This window comes from Garra rufa, chromosome 3 (genome assembly GCF_049309525.1).
Source record: "Garra rufa chromosome 3, GarRuf1.0, whole genome shotgun sequence".
Taxonomy (NCBI): Eukaryota; Metazoa; Chordata; class Actinopteri; order Cypriniformes; family Cyprinidae; genus Garra; species Garra rufa.
This window is the reverse complement of record NC_133363.1, coordinates 55,842,382-55,865,679: the sequence shown is the minus strand read 5'-3', so window position 1 is coordinate 55,865,679 and position 23,298 is coordinate 55,842,382. Positions and strand designations below refer to the sequence as shown.

The window sequence follows — 23,298 nt, the reverse complement described above, 5'->3', positions numbered from 1 at the left end:
CATCTTGGATGAGTACATTTTCAGCAGCTCCGTGGGGCTCTTCTTCTGAAATGCAAGGCCTGATGTCTCTTTCAAGCCAAAAAACAAAACAAAACAAAAAACACACAGGTTTAATGATATTTAAAATTCTTTTTTATCTTAACGGAACAGTTCACACAAAAAATGAAAAGTTTCTGAAATTCCATCAGGGAATCCAAGATCTAGGTGAGTGTGTTTCTTCATCAGAACAAATTTGGAGAAATTTTGCATTATATAATTTGCTCACCAATGGATCCTCTGCAGTGAATGGGTGCCATCAGAACAGCTGACAAAAACATTACAATAATTCAAAAGTATTCCATCAAATAACATCTTTCGAAGGAAAAAATCTGTGTGTTTGTAAGAAACAAATCCAGCATTAAGGCATTTTGCCTTTAAACCATTGTTTCTGGCCAAAATACGAGTCCATAATCCATAATAGTGCTTCCTTCATTCTGACGGCACCCATTCACTGCAGAGGATCCATTGGTGAACAAGTGATGCAGTGCTAAATTTCTAAATCTTAAATCTGTTCCAAAATCATCTACATCTTGGATGAGTACATTTTCAGCAGCTCTGTGGGGCTCTTCTTCTGAAATGCAAGAACTGATGTCTCTTTCAAGCCAAAAAGATAAACAGGTTTCATGATTATTTTAAATTATTTTTTTATCTTAAAGAAACAGTTGACACAAAAATAAAAAGTTTTTGAAAATTCCATCAGGGAATCCAAGATGTAGGTGAGTTTGTTCCTTGATCAGAACAAATTTAGAGAAATTTGGCATTATATAATTTGCTCACCAATGGATCCTCTGCAGTGAATGGGTGCCGTCAGAATGAGAGTCTAAACAGCTGACAAAAACATTACAATAATAAAGTAATCCATCAAATAACATCTTTCGAAGGAAAAAATCTGTGTGTTTGTAAGGAACAAATCCAGCATTAAGGCATTTTGCCTTTAAACCATCGTTTCTGGCCAAAATACAAGTCCATAATCCATAATAACGCTTCCTCCATTCTGACGGCACCCATTCACTGCAGAGGATCCATTGGTGAGCAAGTGATGCAATGCTAAATTTCTCCAAACTTATCTACATCTTGGATTAGTACATTTTCAGCAGATTTTGGTTGAAATATTCCATAATGTCAGCAATAAATCTCATGATGCAACATCCAACATTGCACAAAAAACCTTGCTGTGACTTCATTAAAGATATAAATAGCACCATTAGTTATGTGAGTGACAGCTGTTCTTCAGTGTCCATTTATATGTGGTAAAAAGTCGTAAGAGTCTTAAAGGTGACAAGTCAGCAGCTGCTTTCAGACACCATAATAATGAATCACTTCCTCACCCTCCCTTCCTCCCATTTGTGCAGTCTTGTCTACTTCCTCTGTTGAGTCCCTAATGACACAGACGAATTAACCATGTTCATCTATTTACAGATACAAGATGTCCTGTTACATCTTGGCCTGTGTTATTGAAGGTCTGTTTCACTGTGAATACCATTAGTTCATCTTTTATATGCAGTATGTGCAAAAGAAGTATTTTTCCTGTTAATTTCCTCCAAAAAACAATATAATTAAAAATTAAATCCTAAAAATGGTCTTTTAAAATGCAATGAAACTATTCATTCTATGAAGAAATTGCCCATAAATCATAAATGAAGAAATGACAGTACAATATAAAACTGGTGTTTATAAACATAAAATATATTTCATGTTTATTGCAAGATATTTAAATGCATACAATTTTGTTTTTTGAGAAAAGGAAGACTTACATTAGAATTATGAACAACTACATTATAATATACTACAAAAATATTTTAGTGATCTAATTTAATAATCAAAGGCACAGAACAGCTGATAATCAAACTTGATTAGAAAATGTCTGTATTTATTTTCAAAATATAAATATGTGTAATACTCATGTAAGTACACTACCAGTCAAAAGTTTTTGAACAGTAAGATTTCTCTTCTGCTCACCAAGCCTGCATTTATTTGATCCAAAGTACAGTAAAAACAGTAAAAATGTGAAATATATTTTTATTATTTAAAATAACCATTTTCTATTTGAATATATTTTCAAATGTAATTTATTCCTGTGTTCAAAGCTAAACTTTCATCACCATTACTCCATTCTTCAGTGTCACATGATCCTTCAGAAATCATTCTAATATACTGATTTGCTGTTCCAGAAATGTATTATTATTATTATTACTATCAGTATTTAAAACTGTTGAGTTTATTTTTTCCAGGATTCTTTGGTGAATAGAAAGATCCAAAGATCAGTATTTATCTGAAATAAAAAGCTTTACTATACAGTAAAAAAGCTTGGAGTCATTTTTTTTTCTTCTTTTTTTGTGGAAAAGAAATTATAGAAATTAATACTTTTATTTAGCAAAGATGCTTTAAATTGATCAAAAGTAATGATGATAAAGATATTTGTGTTCTTCTGAACTTTCTATTCATTAAAGAAACCTGACAAAAATTCTACTCAGAAGTTTTCAACATAATAATAACAAATGTTGAGCAGCAAATCAGAATATTAAAAGGATTTCTGAAGGATCATGTCCCTGGCGTAATGATGCTAAAAATTCAGCATTGAAATCAAAAGAATAAATTACAATTTAAAATATATTCAAATAGAAAATAGTTATTTTAAATAGTAAAAATATTTAAATTTTCTTTTGTTTTTGCTGTACTTTGGATCAAATAAATACAGGCTTGTTGAGCAGAAGAGACTTTGTTCAAAAAAACATCTTACTGTTAAATCTGACTGTGTATGAAAATATTATACAGAAACATTCCTAATGAGAGTGTGTTTAGGCTGATTGTTCAATCAGCCAGTTCATCACCTGTGCTTTGTTTTCAGACATCCATTTACTGTTGGCTTTTGTCTGTTCAATGGCCTGCTCTATCGCCTGCGTACCAAAACTAAAACTGCTCGCTGCAATTTCCTCTTTAAATTGTTGTAACTGAAATTTGTCAAAGAAACAGAGAGAAAGAAAAGGGATAAGTACACACATTTCCACATTTTCTAAATTTTCTAATAAGTCTACCACACATAAAAATGGAATATAGCATCATAACAGACCATATTAAGCTTAAATTTAAAATACAAAATATTACATATATACACTCTTGAAAAGTCTGAGGTCAGTAAGATTTTTTCAGAAATTAATCATTTGAAATAATTTGAAATGGCATTTATTTAGAAAAGATACTTTAAATTGATCTAAAGTGACAGTAAAGAACTTTCAATGTCTCATGGTTTCCAGAAAAAACACATTCTACATTTTTAATGTATTACAGTACTAAATGATTATTAACTAGATAAAAAAGTTCGGCAAGACAAACTTTGAAGTTGGCTTGAGAAAGCTGGACCAAAACATTTTAAAAGTTTGAAGCTGTAAAAAGTTTGAACAGTTTAAAAAAGTTTAAAAAGATGTCCAAGTTTTAAAAGTTTGAAGTTTGAAGTTTTAAAGTAGTTTTAAAAGCTTAATGTTTGATAGATATATATAGACATATAGCATGTTTCTTGCATGACTAGCATGTTTCCAGCATGATTAACATTTTTTTAGCATGTTTCTAGTTTGATTAGCATGTTACAAGCATGTTGTTAATATGATTAGCAAGTTGCTAGCACGTTTCTAACACGCTTCTAGCCTCATTAGCAAGTTGATAGCATGATTATAGCATGATTACCAAGTTACTAGCATGTTGTTAGCATGTTTCTATCATGATTAGCAGGATACTACTGTTTCTAACATGTTTCTAGCATGGATACTACTGTTTCTAACATGTTTCTAGCATGTTTAGCAAGTTGCTAGTATGTTTCTAACATGTTTCTAGCATGATTAGCAAGTTGCTAGTATGTTTCTAACTTGTTTCTAAAATATTTAGCAAGTTGTTAGTATGTTTCTAACATGTTTCTAGCATGATTAGCAAGTTGCTAGTGTGTTTCTAACTTGTTTCTAACAAATTTAGCAAGTTGTTAACATATTTCTAACATGTCTCTAGCATGATTAGCAAGTTGCTAGTATGTTTCTAACTTGTTTCTAGCATGATTAGCAAGTTGCTAGTATGTTTCTAACTTGTTTCTAGCATGATTAGCAAGTTGCTAGTATGTTTCTAACTTGTTTCTAACAAATTTAGCAAGTTGTTAGTATGTTTCTAACATGTTTCTAGCATGATTAGCAAGTTGCTAGTATGTTTCTAACTTGTTTCTAACAAATTTAGCAAGTTGTTAGTATGTTTCTAACATGTTTCTAGCATGATTAGCAAGTTGCTAGTATGTTTCTAACTTGTTTCTAGCATGATTAGCAAGTTGCTAGTATGTTTCTAACAAATTTAGCAAGTTGTTAACATATTTCTAACATGTCTCTAGCATGATTAGCAAGTTGCTAGTATGTTTCTAACAAATTTAGCAAGTTGTTAACATATTTCTAACATGTCTCTAGCATGATTAGCAAGTTGCTAGTATGTTTCTAACTTGTTTCTAACATATTTAGCAAATTGTTAGCATATTTCTAACATGTTTCTAGCATGATTAGGAAGTTGCTAGCATGTTTCTAGCATGATTAGCAAGTTGCTAGTATGTTTCTAACAAATTTAGCAAGTTGTTAACATATTTCTAACATGTCTCTAGCATGATTAGCAAGTTGTTAGTATGTTTTTAACATGTTTCTAGCATGATTAGCAAGTTGCTAGTATGTTTCTAACTTGTTTCTAGCATGTTTAGCAAGTTGTTAGCATATTTCTAACATGTTTCTAGCATGATTAGCAAGTTGCTAGTATGTTTCTAACAAATTTAGCAAGTTGTTAACATATTTCTAACATGTCTCTAGCATGATTAGCAAGTTGCTAGTATGTTTCTAACTTGTTTCTAGCATGTTTAGCAAGTTGTTAGCATATTTCTAACATGTTTCTAGCATGATTAGCAAGTTGCTAGTATGTTTCGAACTTGTTTCTAACATATTTAGCAAGTTGTTAGCATATTTTTAACATGTTTCTAGAATGATGAGCAAGTTGCTAGCATGTTTCTAGCATGATTAGCAAGTTACTAGTATGACTAGCATGTTACTAGCATGTTTTTAACATGATTAGCAAGTTCATTTAAATAAGTTTGAATAGTGTTGGCTCATTTGAACAATCCGTCAATGTAAGTCTATGGGATTTTTCCCTGTTTTAATCATCATTTTTAGGAAAACCTGATCAGTTAGAAAAGATAGAGCAAGACTGGAGTTTGTAAAGTTAAAGCTCCAGGAGGAGATAGAGTTCATAAATTTAGTCTCAGAAGAATAATAATAACTGTCTGTAAGTTTAGGTTGGATTACAGTAAGTTGGCTTTCTCAAGTATTACTGTTTTTACTGTTATTTAATCAAACACAAAGCCTTGATGAACATGAGACATGAGACTTGAGACTCGAGACTTGAGACTGAAAAATCATACCGACCCTAGACGTTTTAACAGTGGTGTAATAATTTGTTTTGTGTTTGCAAATACAAAGTCTTGTTAAAATAGCACAAACCTGTTGCAGTTCAAATTTTGTGTAAAACTTCTTTGTGATGCCCTGGATCAGTCTTCCAAGAAAGAAGGACCCATCATCAAAACTATGGAGATCACATGATAGAAAGTGTTAGTAGAGATTATAAATATACATTTAGAAAGAAAGGAGGAAACACAGTACTTACTCTTTAGTTATATGTTCCCAGTTGGCTCTGAAAAAATCCCAAACCAATGACTGCCCGATTACATTTCCTGCAATATACACAATAGCGTAGGTAACGTCCTGCTTCCTGATCATGTTTGGATCTATTGTGTATTCCAGGTACCTTTAGAAATAAAAAGGCAATTAAATAAGCATACATTAATATTAAAACAAATGAATTCAAATAAACAGATAGTATATGCTATGCAATACAAAAGTTTGGGTCGGTAAGAATATTTTTTGAAAGAAGTGTTTTATGCTCATCAAAGCTGCATTTATTTGATCATTAATATTGTGCAATATTATTACAATTTAAGTGTCACATGATCCTTCAGAAATCATTTTAATATGATGATTTGCTGTTCAAAAAACTGTTATTATATTATTAATGTTGACAGCTGCTGTATTGCTTAATACATTGGTGGACACTTATAGTCTTTGATTATTAGAAAGTTAAAAAGAACAGCATTTATTATTTGAAATAGAATGTGTTTACTGTCACTTTTGATAAATTTATTGAATAAAACCATACATTTTTGGTTTATATACTAAGATGCTGTATATAGGACTTGCCTGTTTAACAGCCAGGGCTCTTTAGTGCATGATAGACCGTATATCAGTTTTTCTGCCTCTGCTGCAATGGTAGTGTTCTTGAACATCTGCCATCCGAAATCCCACTCCTCAACACCACCAGCGGCGATGGCATTACAGTACACAGTGACCTTCAGATTTGGGGGAATTCTTGAGTGGAAAAAATAAAATAAACAGAACTGAATTGACTCATTGAACTGAACCAAATTAGAATAGAATAGAATAGAAAAATCTGACTTGAATTAAACTGAACAATATCTGCATGAATAGAACTAGAAAGAACTGAAATGGTTTTAACTGGATTTTGAATTAAATTTAATTAAATTGATTAACTGAACTAAACGAAAATCAGTGATATCAGTAGTCTTAGAAAGAGCTTAACTGGCTTGAAGTGAATTCAGACTGAAACTGAATTGAGTTAAACTCCCATAAGATTTAAAAAAGAACTAGAAATAAGTGAACTGAACTGGCTTTAACTGAATTCCGACCTGAATTCAATAAAACATATTAACTTAAATCGATAGTGTGAATAGACCTAGAAAGAGATGAAATGGCTTAAAGTGAATTTAGACTGGAACTGAATTGACTCCCATAAAAAGATTTAATAAGAACTAGAAAGAAGTGAACTGAAATAACTTGAAATGAATTCTGACTTAAGGAAACTGAAGTAAAGTCAAGAACTAAACTGGTTTAAACTAAATTCTGAGTGGAAATTAATTGAACTTAGCTCCTATGAACTCCTATGATTAAAAAGAACTAAAAAGAAGCGGTCTGAACTGAATTAAAATAATTTCTGACTGAATTGCACTGAATGAAACATATTAGCTGAACTAAACTAAAATAAATTCATGGTGTGAATAGGTCTAGAAAGAGATCAACTGAATTCAGACTGGAACTGAATTGAATTAAACTCCTTCAAAAAATTTTTACATAACTAGAAATTTGTGAACTGTACTGGCTTGAACTGAATTCTGACTTGAATTGAATAAAATATATTAAATGAACTAAACAAAAATCAACAGTATGGATAGAATTAGAAAAATCCGAAGTGGCTTAAACTGAATTCAGAGTGGGATTTGAACTGAACTCCCATAAACAGATAAAAAAAGAACTAGAAAGAAGTGAACTGAACTGAATTCTGAAACTGATTAGCTAAACTAATATCAGTGATATCAATAAACCTAGATAGAGCTTAACTGGCGTGAACTGAATTTAGATTTGATTTTAATAAAATATATCAAGGAGCAATATTATGGGAAAAAAAGCTGAACTGGCTTGAACTGAAAAGAAGTGAACTGAATTAACTTAAAATGAATTCTGACTTGAATTAAAAGAGACTGAATAACTGAACAAAAATAAAAATCAAGTGCTAAACTGACTTGAAACTGAATTCTCAGGGGAAATTAATTGAACTTAGCTCCCATAAACAGATTGAACACAACTAAAAGAAGTGAACTGAACTGAATTAAACTGAATTCTGACTTGAATTGCATTGAATGAAACTGATTACTACTGGCTTGAACTGAATTAAATTTCTATAAAAAAAAACATTTAAAAAGATCCAGAAATAAGTGAACTGGCTTGAACTGAAATCTGATTTAAATTAAAAATAATGTATTAACTGAACTAAGATAAAATCAATAGTATGGATAGACCTAGAAAAAGCTGAATTGGCTTGCCTTGAACTGAATTCGAAGTAGAACTGAACTGAACTCCCATAAACGGATGAAAAAGAACTAAAAAGAAGTGAACTGAAATAACTTGAAATGAATTCAGACTTGAATTAAAAGAAACTGACTAACTGAACTAAACTAAAAGTCAAGAGCTAAACTGGCTTGAAACTGAATTCTGAGGGTAAATTAATTGAACTTAGCTCCCATAAACAAATTGAAAGGAACTAAAAAGAAGTTAACTGAACTGAATTAAACTGAATTCCGACTTAAATTGCACTGAATGTAACTGAATAGCTGAACTAAACTAAAATCAGTATTATGAACAGGCCTAGAAAGAGATGAACTAGCTTGAAGTAAATTCAGTCTGAAACTGATTTGAATTAAACTCCCATAAAAAGATTAAATAAGAACTAGAAATAAGTGAACTGAATAAAATGTATTAAGGAGCAATAGTATGGATAGACCTAGAAAAAACTGAACTGGCTTGAACTGAATTTGGAGTGGAACTGAACTTGCACAAACAAATAAAAAAGGACTAGAAAGTAGTGAACTGAAATAACTTGAAATGAATTCTGACTTGAATTAAAAGAAACTGACCAACTGAACTAAACTAAAAATCAAGAGCTAAAGTGGTTTGGAACTGAATTCTGAGGGGACAATTATTGAATTCAGTTTCATTCAGTGCAGTTCACTTCTTTTAGTTCCTTTCAATCTGTTTATGGGTGCTACGTTCAATAAATTTCAAGCCAGTTTAGCTCTTGGTTTTTAGTTTAGTTCAGTTTGTCAGTTTCTTTTAATTCAAGTCAGAATTCATTTCAAGTTATTTCAGTTCACTTCTTTCTAGTTCTTTTTTATTTGTTTATGGGAGTTCAGTTCCACTCCAAATTCAGTTCAAGTCAGTATACTATGGATACTATGGATAGACCTAGAAAAAGCTGAACTGAATTCTGGCTTAAACTGAATTCTGAGGGGAAATGAATTTAATTTAGCTCCCATACACAGATGGAAAAGAACTAAAAAATAAGTAAAGAAGTGACCTCTGAAATTGAATTTTGACTTGAAATAGCATTGAATTAAACTGATGAGCTAAACTAAATTAAGAAGACGTGAACTGAATAGACCTAGAAAGTGATGAACTGGCTAGAACTAAATTCAGAGTGGATTAATTCAAGTGCATTAGCAGAATAAGAAAGATCTGAACTGGGATAAACTGAATTCAGATTTCAGGTGAAGAGAAGGGGTTTCCATACAGGTTACTGTCAGGGTTTTTCATCCATTGTCTGTACCACATTATAGTGAGCGCTGAACATTCTTTCACTCCAGTTTTGCAGGCCATTGAGATTGCGTTTATTTGGTTGTATCTATAAACAGAAGTCACACAAACCATACAATATTTTAGTGAGCAATTTATCATAGGGAACATATATTACTAATTTTAATGCAAAAACAGAAGTGATTTAAACTCATAACTCATATGTTACATAAATTACATTTTTAATGTTTTTTTTTTTTTTTCCACTGAGTTCAACTTAGTTTTTGCACCAGTAATTACAGTAATAATTTATTTTTTATTACCAGACTATATGAGTTCTTTTTGCAGTTGTGCCTATATAACTTCTATGTAAACATCCTCTTTGCATGTATAATTACATGTGGTTTTGCACAAGCTATGACAGATTTTCCCACACTTTACCACATTTGTCTTATGTTTCTGACTGGTATATATTTCCTCATTACTTCTTAATGCTTATATGTGGGTGGTCATTTTTTCTTGTGGTCTGTCTGACGTCAGTACAGAACGAGTTGCTCAGTTTCAATAAATGGTTCTTATTTACTGAGAAGAACGTTTTCATAGAACTTTAACTCTTTAATATCCAAACATCAAGACAGTTTGATTTCTCATAATGTGATCCCTAAAATTCGTCATGTTTGTGGTTATAGAATTACAAAGAAGTAATCATGTACTTACTGGTCCATGAATCTTGGTGGTTTCTGAGTCCAGTTTGATGTGATAGCTTTGAAGTGGTCAAAAAGAGGCTGCACCTTTTTCCGCAAATACGTCTGGAGAGTTTTAAAGAAATGTATAGATGTTAAAACAAGTGTCTAGTATGTGTCAGACATGTTATTTTATGTAATAAGAGAACAAAGATACCTGAAAAGGTCCAAAGACTTCTGTCCGTTCAAACATGAGGAAAAAATACTCCAAATTTCTTATGGCAGATTCCCACGGTATGTACTCCATCTCCTCAGACAGATACTTGGTTGTTCTCAGAGCCAAGGTTATGTTGATTATCTCTGCCCTATTAATAATCAGATTCAGATTTTCAATTTTATTATTTACAGCTAAATAATTGCCCATTGATGAAAACTCCTTGGAGCAGAGTGCTTACCTCGCCAAATTAAATGCATCATCGATGATCTGGCCCCTATTAAGAACTGGAATAACCTTTTTGAAAATCAAATTCTGACTTAAAGTTACTTTTATTCAACCAGCAAGGTTTTTTTTTTTTTTTTTTCATTATAAATGACACAGACGTCTCACAGAAGATAATAAGACGATGTACAAGTGGCATCATTGTGGAATTTACATTTGAACAAAAAGTGTCATGTCCAAAATTATTAATACCCTTCTCAATAATCAATAGAAAAGCCTTTATTGGCTATTACAGCAATCAAACCCTTCCTGTAATTGCTGACCAGCTTTTTGCATGTCTCCACTGGTATTTTTGCCCATTCATCTTTAGCGATGAGCTCCAACTCTTTCAGGTTGGAGGGTCTCCTTGCCATCACCCTGATCTTTAGATCCCTCCACAGATTCTCAATTGGATTTAAGTCAGGACTCTGGCTGGGCCACTGCAAAACGTTAATGTTTTTGTCTGCTAAAATTTCATCACCACTTTTGCTGTATGTTTTGGGTCATCTGGTGCCCAAGGCCAAGTTTCTCTGCAGACAGCCTGATGTTATTGTTGAGAATTTTGATGTATTGCTCCTTTTTCATGGTGTCGTTTACTGTGATTAGGTTCCCTGGTCCACCGGCTGAAAAACACCCCTAAAACATTAGGTTCCCACCACCATGTTTGACAGTAGGGATGGTGTTCTTAGGGTTGAAGGCTTCTCCTTTCTTACGCCAAATGAAGGCTACATCATTGTGGCCAAACCATTACATTTTTGTTTCATCTGACCATAAAACAGAAGACCAGAAGTCTTCTTCTTTGTCCAGATGAGCATTTGCAAAGGCCAAGCGGGCAGAGCCCAGATTCATCAGGATGGCCTTGGTGGTGATCCTTGGATTCTTTTTTACCTCTCTCACTATCCTCCTGGCCAGCACAGGTGTCACTTTTGGATTCCGACCACGTCTTCTGAGATTTTTCACAGTGCGGAACGTCTTGTATTTTTTAATAATAATTCGCACTGTAGCCACTGGAACTTCAAAACATTTAGATATGGTCTTATAGCCCTTTCCTGACTTGTGAGCAGCCACAATGCGCAGCCGCAGGTTCTCAGTGAGCTCCTTTGTCTTAGCCATGACTGTCCACAAACCAACAGCAGCTTGTGTTTTTCACCTGTTGAGTTGATTAAAACAGCTGTTCCCAATGAATCAGGGTAATCAGGATGCTTTTGAACAGCTTGGACTATTTGGAATGGTATAGAACTTTGGATTTTCCCATAGACTGTGGCAGTTTGCAAAGGGTATGAATAATTTTGGACATGCCACTTGTTGAAATGTAAATAAAAGCTGAGAAATATTTTTTTGCCACAATGATGCCTCTTGTACATCGTCTTATCTTTTGGGAGAAGCCTGTGTCATTTCCGGTCAAAAAAAAAACTTGCTGGTTGAATAAAATTAACTTCATTACAATAAAAGTAACTATACATTACTAGTAATTTCATCAAATTACTAGTAATGTATAATTATATTTAGAACAATTTAGAACAATAACAGTTTATATAATAGAACACTTTACATAAATGTTGTAATATTTAATACTATGTCATATACTATAACTATATAATTTTTGTTACAGTTTTGCTAAATGGATCATTTTTAATGTGCAATTTGCAATTTTCCTGTTATTCAGGTATGCTACTTTGATGAGATACCTACTTTATGATTTAAAGTGAGTTGTGTAACGAGACGTTCCCAGTTCTGGGGATCATAATTAACCCTGTAGTATCCCGTGACATTCAGGTTGGCCAATAACCAGTCAGTATTTGTCTTCATGGGCTTATATGAATCGTTTTTAGCAAGCAACCAGTGCTGGCCCATGTTACTGCCACTCTTCATCCATGTGATTGGCACAAACCATTCATAACTGCAAAACATTTTTGAAGATAAACACAGTACACTTTAGAAGTACAGGACTCTTACGTAAGGTTGCCACACATTTGTCAGTGTAAACATACTTGTAGCCAGATGGCTTGTCCACTACTGCCTCTGAGTTTATCAGGAAGTGCTGTTGAGAGATACTTCCTGTTCGAGTGTCAATGGTTATAACAGGGAAACCCATCTGAAGAATCCAGCGATTCATAATTTCATTTATTGAGGTTGGGAGCCGTATGCTTGAATCTGCATCTACAACCTGGAAAAGATGTATAATGAAATATAATATATGTGACCCTGGACCACAAAACCAGTCATAACAGTCAATTATTTGAAATACATATCACCTAACAAACCACTGATGTATGGTTTGTTAGGATAGGACAATATTTGGCTGAGATACAACTAATTGAAAATCTGGAATCTGAGGGTGCAAAAAAACAAAATATTAAGAAAATCGCCTTTAAAGTTGTCCAAATGAAGTTCTTAGCAATGCATATTACTAATCAAAAAATAAGTTTAAATAGATTTACATTAGGAAATTTACAAAATATCTTCATGGAGCATAAGCTTTACTTAATATGCTAATGATTTTTGCAATAAAAGAAAATAAATAATTTTGCCCCATACAATGTATTGTTAGATATTGCTACAACTATACCGATACTGCTTATGACTGGTTTTGTGGTCTAGGGTCACATATGGTTGTAAAAACAAACAAACTTAAAACTAATATTTAAGGATTCCATTGCATCAATTTTGTAACTTACTTCCTGGAGTTTTCCCCAAAGATCTGTGTACACAGTGTTGCTGTATGCATACTCATGCAGATAGTTCTGTGGAAATAACGTACAGGTTATAATTTTATTTTGAGAAAAAGACAGTCACATGAATACATCATAATATCTCCATCTTTAAAACCCCAAACCCTTCATACATACATGAAGTCCTTTAGCAAAGACAGACTCTGTCAGAAACTCAGACAGCATTCTCAATACTGCTGCCCCCTGAAACAACAACAATTTACCAACAAACACTGCAATATTACACTGCTTAATAGTGTTATTTCAAGTTGGCGCATGATGGGTACCTTGCTATATGTGATGGTATCAAATAGCTGGTCGATTTGATCCGGTGTGACAACTTCATCCTCCTTAGAAGAAAGCGGGTGAGAGGAAACAAGAGCATCGATGGCAAACGCCCTCTGAACCTGTTGCAGCACCATCAGATCTTTCTTCAGGAAAGAACATATAGCAAATTTGTTATATCTTGACAGGCGGCATTAACAACACCCCACACTTTATAATATATATGAATAATACTTAAGGGGAGACACTGCAGGCAAAAGCACAGTTTTTTCATGCACCTGTCAAGTTTGAGATTATGGCCTTTTTGGTTGAGCATAAAGTGTTTTTTCAGACTTGTGGAAAGAAAACTTCCAAAAGACACTGTTAAGTGTTTCTTTTATAGCACTTTATCTATTTGTGTCAATAGATTTCAACTGCAATACGTATTTTTAAAGTCCGTTTTCGAAAAATGAGTTTTTTCTCCTACACTAAGCCATAAATCTCCACTTTAGTAGAATTTACACACACCAAACTTTACATTTTTATTTCTGTCCATATCCTGAAGGTTTTTACAGAGGGATTTGTTCATTTATAATTTGCTTGATTTTATACAACATTTTATTTCCCCCAATTTTGTAAAAAAAAAAAAAAATATATATATATATATATGGTTTTCTGCCTGTTCTAAGTATTTTCTGAATAATGGAGTGATACAAATTCCCTCTGTAAAAACATTTAACTCTAATATGTCAAATAAATTGAACAATTTAAAACTGATTTAATCTACACTCAAAAAACTAATTTTTGTTGTTTGTTCAATTTAAGTAATTAAAATGAGTAGATATGACTTAAATATTGATTAAAATCATTTGAGCTTAATTGAATTTAATTTAGTCAACATAATTTAGAGAAAAATAGGTTTACAATATTTTTTCTAGTTGAGTCAACATGAACATTTTTTGTTAATCATGAACACCTGCTGTTAACCAAGCTGAATTACCGAAGAACCAAGAACTACAACTGACTTCAGCAACAGCCTCAGATGAAATCAACTGAGATAAAAGATACTAAATCTCTCAAGATCTCAGCAGAGGAGGATTAAACCGCTCCACATATAGTCAAATAGTAGCACCAGCTTCACTCATTAATTACCAGTCTGACCATATTTTTGTCAGAAGATCTTATTGAGAATGGTCAGTTTAAATGTTTTGTTTAGAAAACAATGTCACCATCATGGAGATCAGGGTTAACTTTGGTTGGGCTCCTGACCCTTAACTTGCGATATTAGATTTTTCATTGCAATGATACATATGTTGTTGTACAACAGTGAGATCAGTGCTCTATGTTGTGCAGTTATCCATTGCGTGTGATGAGACAAATGTAAATTGTCTGATCACTGATTGCATAAGTTCATTTTTTTGTTTAAATATAGGTTCTGTGTAATGTTTCTGTGATACCATAGTTTCAGAGTAACGTATTTCATCTGTTATCGTAAATCAGTTTCAACCCATGTACATGCAAATGTTTTGAATAGCTGTGTCATATAGACACACACATGAAGAATCAGCATATGAATCTCAACAATGGTGACAATCAACAAAATGCTTCACACTGCAATGCATGCTGGGTAACATCATGGTACAAAACTCCTATCATGCTCTGTAGTATGAATATTTATTGTCACCACTGTTGAGGTTTGTATGATAAGTGTTCATGTATAAAAGCTTGTGCTGAAACTTCTTCTTTTCTTTACAGCAGACTATAAATGTACACTTTATTATAATTATGAAAAAGAGTTTTTAATTTACTGAAACTTAATTTAAAGTGTCTCATTTGTTATGTTATGTAGGTATAATTTTATCTTGTAAGCAGGACAAAAATTTGTGTAGTTTACACTCTGACAAAAAAATGCAATTAATATGGCAATATTTTATTCATTATGCATGGCGAAATTAAATGTAGTTAATCTGACAAGAATTTCTCTATTAGGCATGGCAAAACATTATCAAGTAGGAATGACCAAATTTTAGTTTGTTGTTTTGATTAAATAAATTTATGTTCATCTAACAAGATTACAACAAATCATTTCAAACTGGTTAGATTTTGTTAGAGAAACGCAATTCAATTGGATGGAAAAGTTTACCATAATTTAGTTACGTTCATTCAACACCTTTTTTTTTTGAGTGTACTAACGTTACTGTACTAGAAATTCATGCAAATTTGCGCATATTTTTTAAAATAATGCCTCAATTGCATATTTAAACCTAACATTTTAGAAAACTTGTAATACAACAAATGTTTGCAATTAACAATGTAATCAATCAACTGAGTAAGATGATAAGTAGGCCTATTCGTTATTTTTTTTTACCCTATTCACCTGCAGTGTCTCACCTTAACAAATCAGTAGCTAGTCTATATAAAATGTGACCCTGCAACACAAAACCAGTCATGTCAATTTTGCAAAATTGAGATTTATACATCATCTGAAAACTGAATAGATCAACTTTACAATAATGTATATGGTATGTTAGCATATGACGATATTTGGCCAAGATACAAATATTTAAATCTGGTATCTGAGGGTGCAAAAAATCTATATATTTTGAAAATTGCCTTTAAAGTTGTCCAATTTAAGTTCTGATAAGTTTTGATATATTTACAGTAGAAAATGATTTACAAAATATCATCATGGAACATGATCTTTAGTTAATATACTAATAATTTATGGCATAAAAAAATCATTTTGACCAATACAATGTATTTTTGGCTACTGCTACAAACACATCCTACTTAAGACTGGTTTTGTTTTCTGAGCCACAAATATTAATCTACTCCATACAGATTACATTTTGTAGTCTGTATCAAGTAACGACCTCACGTTGCTTATGAATATTAATTACGTTACGTGAAGTACGTTACATGCGTTTAAAAAAAAAGACGTTACTAATAAGCTAGAAAATGAAGACACCTTACTATTTTGAGTGTATGGTTCATGAATGATTTAAGAATGAAACAACTTTACGTTGTTACGTAAGTTTACCAACTATCATCTGTATGACTTATCGGGAATCAAAGAGAGGACGTTTTTCTTTGGAAATCAAACAGGCGGAGCGCACCGGAATGTAAACGTGACGAGACTATTTTTAACGCGATACTCAAACGGTTCTTGGCGAAAGACGGTAATATACACTACAATCCGATTAAACACAATTAAACTGCAGGTTAAAACCAGAATAAACACAAGAACGCGCCAGCGTCACCTGAATGGAAAGCAATGCAAAATGAGTCGACCAAACGCAGTGTGACGTCGTCTGCGTAATGTTAGATGCATTACGTAGTTTTTAATAAAAATCAAGCCTTCTGTTTTGTAGTGTAACTGTTAATGTTATTATATGTGACCCTCGACTACAAAACCAGTCTTATGTAGGACCGGTATATTTACCAATAGCCAAAAGTATGTCTTTTAAAAAAATCTGCCAAAAATCATTCATGTTCCATGAAGATATTTTGTACATTTCCTACCGTAAATATATCAAAACTTAATTTTGCATTGCTAAAGACTTAATTTGGATAACTTTAAAGGCGATTTTCTCAATATTTTGGACAATCAGATTCCAGATTTTCATATTTGTATCTCTGACAAATATTATCCTATCCTAACAAACCATACATCAATGGAAATCTTTTTCTATGCAACTTTCAGATGATGTCTAAATCTCAATTTAGAAAAACTGACACTTACAGCTGGTTTTGTGGTCTATAGTCGCATAATGTTTAATACTAATTTCTGATCATAGACATGATTTTTTTTATTTGGTGAATATAGTAAATAAACACTTACAATATTCCAGGTGGGTTCTGCATAATCAGCTGCAAGATATGAAACATAACTTGCAAAACCTTCATTGAGCCACAGGTCGTTCCACCATCTCATGGTCACAAGGTTCCCAAACCACTAGCCAATAATTTGACTCACATAAATTAATTACATTAATTCAAATTAGTTAAATAACATCATTTTTAGAGAAAGAGGGAGAGAGAGAGAGAGAGAGAGAGAGAGAGAGAGAAATGTACTTCACATACCATGTGTGCAAGTTCATGTGTAATTACAGTGACCACCCATTCTTTATCTTCATTAGAGGACACTTTAGGATCATAGAAAAGCGACAGCTCTCTGTATGTGACCAGACCCCAGTTTTCCATGGCTCCAGCAGCGAAATCAGGCAGTGCGATTTGGTCTAAGGATAGGAAAGTATTAGTCTGACTGCTTTTTTACCCAGTGGCCTAGTGTTTACGCATTGAGACACAAAGTTTGGAATGAACTTGCATGTTTAAACTCTCACCTGATTTGGATAGGGGGTATGTGGTGTTGTAATAGTTTTCTAAATACTTCAAAATAGGGAGTGTCACATTAAGAGCATAATCTCCCTGTCCACTTTCGATGGCTTCTCTACGCCCCCAGATTCTGATCTAAAAAATCACATAATAAAAATAAAATGCATTTAATACTCATTTCATTTGTTATTTGCATTTAAAACACATATAAAAGGAAAGGAGGGAGAAAGAAAGTGCTTGTCTACCAAAACATTGGCCTCGGGTGGGGATCTTATGTTGGTAAATTCACTGACGACAAAGGCCAACAGATATGTTGACATTTTTTCAGTTGGCTCAAATCTGGTCCGTAAAACCTCTTGATTATCTACGGTGATGTTTTCAGTGTCTAGAAAAGGGAAAGTCAGGACATGAGTGAAGAATTAAAATGTGTCCACGGTTAATCTTATAAAAGTATACAGTAGTGCTGTTTAAAAGTTTGGGTCTAAAAGATTTGTTGTTGTTTTCTCTTAAGCTGTATTTATTTGATTGAAAATACATTAGAAACAGTAATGTTGGGAAATATTATTATAATTTAAACTATTTTTTAGAATGTAATTCAGTTCTGTGATGCAAAACTGCATTTTTAGCATCATTACTTCAGTCTTCAGTGTCAAATGATGCTTCAGAAATCATTTTATTTGCTGCTCAAGAAACATTTCTTATTATAATCAAGGCTGAAGAAAGTTGCACTGGTTAATTATTTTATGCAAACCTAGTTAAAAACTAGGGGTTGACCGATTAACGGCATTGCTGATTATCGGCGCCCATATTGAGCATTTTTATGATAATCGGTATTGTCGTTTTTAAAACCGATCTACCGATAAAATAATTTAAAAGGATTTTAAGAATGTTTTTGTCAGAGCCCTTGTTATAATAAGAAAATTTCTTATTATAATCAAGGCTGAAAACAGTTTTTTCCAATTTTTTTGGAAACCTAGTTATAAAGTAGTGGTCGACCGATTATTGGTGCTCATATTAAGCTTTTTTATGATTATCGGTATCGTCATTTTCAAAAACTATTTGCAGGTAAAATGATTTAAAAAACTGTAAAGAAAGTTTTAGTCAGAGGCCTTTGTTATTCTTAATTTTGACATTCATTTTCATTTTAAACCAGACATGTATATCGATTCAAAACATGGTTTATCGGTTGATCTGTTATAATCGGTATCGCCAATGACCCTGAAAAACACATTTGTGACTCTGGACCACAAAACCAGTCTCAAGTAGCATGGGTATATTTGTAGCAATAGCCAAAAATACATTGTATGGGTCAAAATTATAGATTTTTTTTTAATGCAAAAATTATTATGATATTAAGTAAAGATCATGTTCCATGAAGATATTTTGTAAATTCATAACTTCAATATCAAAACTTACTTTTTGATTAGTAATATGCATTGCTAAGAACTTCATTTGGACAACTTTAAAGGTGCTTTTCTCAATATTTTGATGTATATATTTGATATATCAGATTCCAGATTTCAACCAAAATATTTTCCTATCCTAACAAACCATACATCAATGGAAAACTTATTCAGCTTTTAGATGATGTATAAATCTCAATTTTAAAAAAATAACCCTTATGACTGGTTTTGTATTCCAGGGTCACATTTCTTGACCCCTATTCAAAAGAACAGCTTTTATTTCAGACAGATTGTTTGTAATATTGCAAATCCTTTAGTAAATAAAAACACAATTTCTTTCTAAATAAATAATCCTACTGACGCCAGACTTTTGAACAGCAGACATAGATAGAAAAAAAAAGTTAAAAATAATTGTTCGGAATGTTAAATGTTAATCTTGTCAGTGCTTGTATAACACGCTGAGGGGAAAATGTGGCCTCGATAAGTGATTAAACAGCAGGTTATAAGCCACCGAACAATCAAGGCTACAATTACACAACTTTGGAAAAACTTCAGTCAAGCTGACATAATTGGTAAGGTCTAAACTTAGTCTTTCAGACTGGCAACGTGTCTTCAAATTCAAAAGATTTGTGAGCTCAGAATCTCAGATTGCCAGTGTGTCTTAAAAGTCCATGATGTAGATCCTGTGATTTAAAGACTACTGGTTTTAAATTAAAAAAAACACTAAAAGTCATTTCACAAGATATGCATGTTTAATTTCATAACTCATATGATAATTATTTTAGCAAGATATTTCAGTCAATATTGTCTAAGATTTTCTAACATAATATTATCATGCCCTCAACAGCTTGTCACATTGATGTGAGCACTAACCCAGCTCCATGCCATTAGCGAGGGCCACAGTTCCAGGAGGGTGTAGGAGAGTCAGGTGAAAGACGGCCTTCATTGATGGCTCATCAAAGCATGGAAAAGCGTTTCTGGCGGCAGTTGGCTGCATTTGTGTTGTGGCAACAACTCTGCCAAAATAAAGGTATCTCAGTTAAGTGTGTAGGAAGTAATACAGCTTGCGAAGTCATCATAAATATTTTGTTTAAAATTCAGTATGTAATTCAATGGAAACTTGCCAGTGTGCCAACTTTCAGTACACATTTATGCATTTAGCAGGCACTTTTATTCAATATTCAATAACAATAATAATAATATTTTTTCAATAATTATAATAAAATAGTAAAAAATGGTTTGTGGTTTGATATGATATCAACTTTTAACTTTTTTAATTAAACATTAAATATTTCTTCTTTATTTTCTTAGAAATGCTCAAATTTATTTTTGCCCTGTTTTTATATATTGAGACACATAAAATATTTGTACATTTTTAAAATTAATTTGTCATACCACAGTACGAATGAAATGAACTGGATAAGAAATCAGGACCTAAAATACTTTTGATTTACATGCGTTTATGGTAAATAGAAATAAAATTGTTAAAAAGGTCATTTAAAAAATAAATGGGCATAAAGTATTTGTAAAAAAAAGTCAAGCTCCCAATTATAAGTTTGTATGACAATTAATTCGTATTATAAGTACTTATTTTAATGTTGAATAAAAAAAAATCTGTAAAATGTAAACATTTCAACCCTGTCTTAGGAAAGTAATGTCAGCATAGTACTTAAAGCTACAACACGTCCAGTGTTGGGAAAGTTACTTAGGAAATGTAATAGGTTACAGGTTACAAGTTACCCTATTCAATTTGCAATAAGTATTGTAACTACACTACCAGTCAAATTTTTTGAACAGTAAGATTTGTAATGTTTTTTAAAGAAGTCACTTGCTCACCAAGCCTGCATTTATTTGATCCAAAGTACATCAAAAACAGTAAAAAATTGAAATATTTTTACTATTAATAGTAAAAGTAAAACTGAAATGCTGATTTGCAGTTCAAAAAACACTTTTATTATTGTTATTAATATTTAAATCAGTTGAGTACATTTTTTCAGGATTCTTTGATGAATAGAAAGATTTATTTCAGATTTATCTGAAACAAAAAAGCTTTTGTAATATTATACACTACTATTCAAAAGCTTGGAGTCAGTATAATTTATGCTGTTTGTCTTAATTTTATTCAACAAAGAAAACTTTTTAACATATATAATAGAGTACTGACTGAAGTAATGATGCTAAAAATTCAGCTTTGAAATCAGGAATAAATTACATTTTAAAATATATTCAAATAGAAAACTAGTAAAAAATATTTCAAAATTGTACTGTTTTTACTGCACTTTGAATCAAATAAATGCAGGCTTGGTGAGCAGAAGAGACTTCTTTTAAAAACATTAAACATCTTACTGTGCAAACACTTTTGACTGGTACTTTATTAAAGTAATGCAACTGATTACATTTGATTACTTTATTGTTACTTTCTATAGTTCTAATGAAAGTTTCAACTGTTAATCATTTTGAAACATTTAAAGCAGGGTAACCTTGCAGACTTGAATTATAATAATTCAAGTTTAAAGCGCAATTATGACACAAAATCAGACTTTTGCCCCTCTTTTCACTTTGAGATCATTCTTCTGTTAAATACTGGTTTAAAATCATAACAAGATATAGTTAAACAGCTCTGATGCTGTTTTTGAAATCAAATCTTTGCGTAGTGAAATACTGGCATCTAACAATGCTTTGGAAAATACAGTTAATTAAAAATCCTTTAAAAAAGCATATACATAAATCCAAATAGGAAATAAAACAGTTATCAAATAAGCATGTGCCCTATTCTGTGTCTCATATTTTAGAGCAGTCTATGCAATTTAGGAAAGAAATCAATCAAACATTTTCATAAGTAACTAATTTAATTACATTTTTTCCCCCAGCAGCTGTAAGAGATTACAGTTACGTTTATTTTGTAATTAAATTACGTAATTGCAGTAGTAACTAGTCTTACTTTTTCACACCATTTTCTTTGTATTCGCTTCTGTAAAATCCTCTTAGGCCATCTGACAGCTCTCCACGGAATTCCACGTAAAGCCAATAGGATTTTTCAACTTGTAGATTTTCTTCCAGCTGAATCACCATGAACTGTGTTTGTGTTTGAAACCAGGTTTTCAGTACGGCCGGAGCGCTCGTCCCTCCCAAACCCGTCAGCTTCGCATGGTGCATCTCCGAGGTCAAGGTGAAGTTCAGCTCATGGGAATGAATAATGATCAGGTTGGTCTCCTTCACGCATTTAAACGCAACTCCCGATTTCCCAGTGAAAACGTACATGCCCTGCTCGTCCGGCACCAAGCGAGGCCAAAGCGTCACATTGTAGTACTCAGGAAGAAGGGTGTCAGGCAGTCTGTACTTGTCCCAGGGCTCGTTCGATGGTGCTGAGGTGCCTTGGGGTGCTGGAGTCATCACCATACGTGTCCCGTCTATGGCGTTTACCTCGTTTTTTCGTTTCTCTTGAGCGTAGACCACTGACAAAGTAAAAATGGTGAGCACGGCCCCGACGCCCAACCCAAATAGCGCCAACCCTAGAGGCTTACTTATATAAAAACCTTTCCCCATGACCGCAGAGTTAAAATGAAGTCTCAGGAGATGTTGTGAGGAAACATACAGGAGTTAATGATGGGGCCAGGACAGGATCAAGTCTATGCGGACAGCCATGAAGTATGTGTGATTAAATAGTGGTGACTGTGATGAATCATGCTGTGGTCATATCCATGCCACTTCTGCGGAAAACAGTTGCTCAAGCTCCAAATATTTGCATAGTTGTCATTTTTAAGTAAACAAAACAATGGCAAATATGTCTTTATTCTTTGCATTTGACTTGACTTTGCATGTGAGTTTCGGTTGCCAAGTTAAACTGGGTCATAGGGTTTATTAGCGATCGCTTCGGGGTAATTACATTACTCTCCAGTCTTGAAATCGCTTTATGCCAGTTCCAAGTTATTATTTCAAATATTATGAAACAGCCTCCTGGCTTTCAAGGGGTTGTGACAGTGGATGACATAGGAAAATGACATCCACCAAACAGCACTGTATCTGCTAACGCATTTTGAGTTAAGTGGTCAACTTGTCATTATGACATTGTATAAGCTCATTCAGAAAAGAGGAAGACAAGGTTACACAACTCAAAATGATGATTTCAAAACTTCATTGTTTATTAAAGACAGTAAAAGTACATGTTTCAAAAAAGGCTTC

The 23,298-nt window shown here is 32.7% G+C and overlaps 1 protein-coding gene across 1 annotated transcript; it reads right to left on the bottom strand.

The window, feature by feature from the left end:
- Positions 1-1,704: 1,704 nt before the first annotated feature.
- LOC141332237 (aminopeptidase N-like) lies at positions 1,705-22,665 on the bottom strand. The gene is made up of 19 exons (XM_073837362.1): positions 22,058-22,665; positions 19,990-20,132; positions 17,959-18,098; positions 17,722-17,848; positions 17,462-17,616; positions 17,220-17,333; positions 13,402-13,545; positions 13,253-13,318; positions 13,078-13,147; positions 12,395-12,563; positions 12,096-12,303; positions 10,381-10,436; positions 10,143-10,290; positions 9,960-10,051; positions 9,241-9,351; positions 6,300-6,467; positions 5,710-5,850; positions 5,547-5,628; positions 1,705-2,990 (listed from the first exon to the last, which is right to left on the bottom strand). The coding sequence occupies exons 1-19, from the start codon at positions 22,660-22,662 to the stop codon at positions 2,838-2,840; spliced, it is 2,892 nt and encodes a 963-aa protein (XP_073693463.1). The 5' UTR covers positions 22,663-22,665; the 3' UTR covers positions 1,705-2,837.
- Between the last annotated feature and the right edge of the window lie 633 nt (positions 22,666-23,298).

What these genes read in the sequence shown, in the direction of transcription:
- LOC141332237 (XM_073837362.1), bottom strand. Translation starts at nt 22,662, where the DNA reads ATGGGGAAAGGTTTTTATATAAGTAAGCCTCTAGGGTTGGCGCTATTT. An exon ending in CACATGAACTTGCACACATG is followed by an intron (nt 17,334 to 17,461) that starts GTATGTGAAGTA and finishes ATTATTGGCTAG; the next exon opens with TGGTTTGGGAACCTTGTGAC. An exon ending in AACTCACTTTAAATCATAAA is followed by an intron (nt 10,437 to 12,095) that starts GTAGGTATCTCA and finishes ATTTTCAAAAAG; the next exon opens with GTTATTCCAGTTCTTAATAG.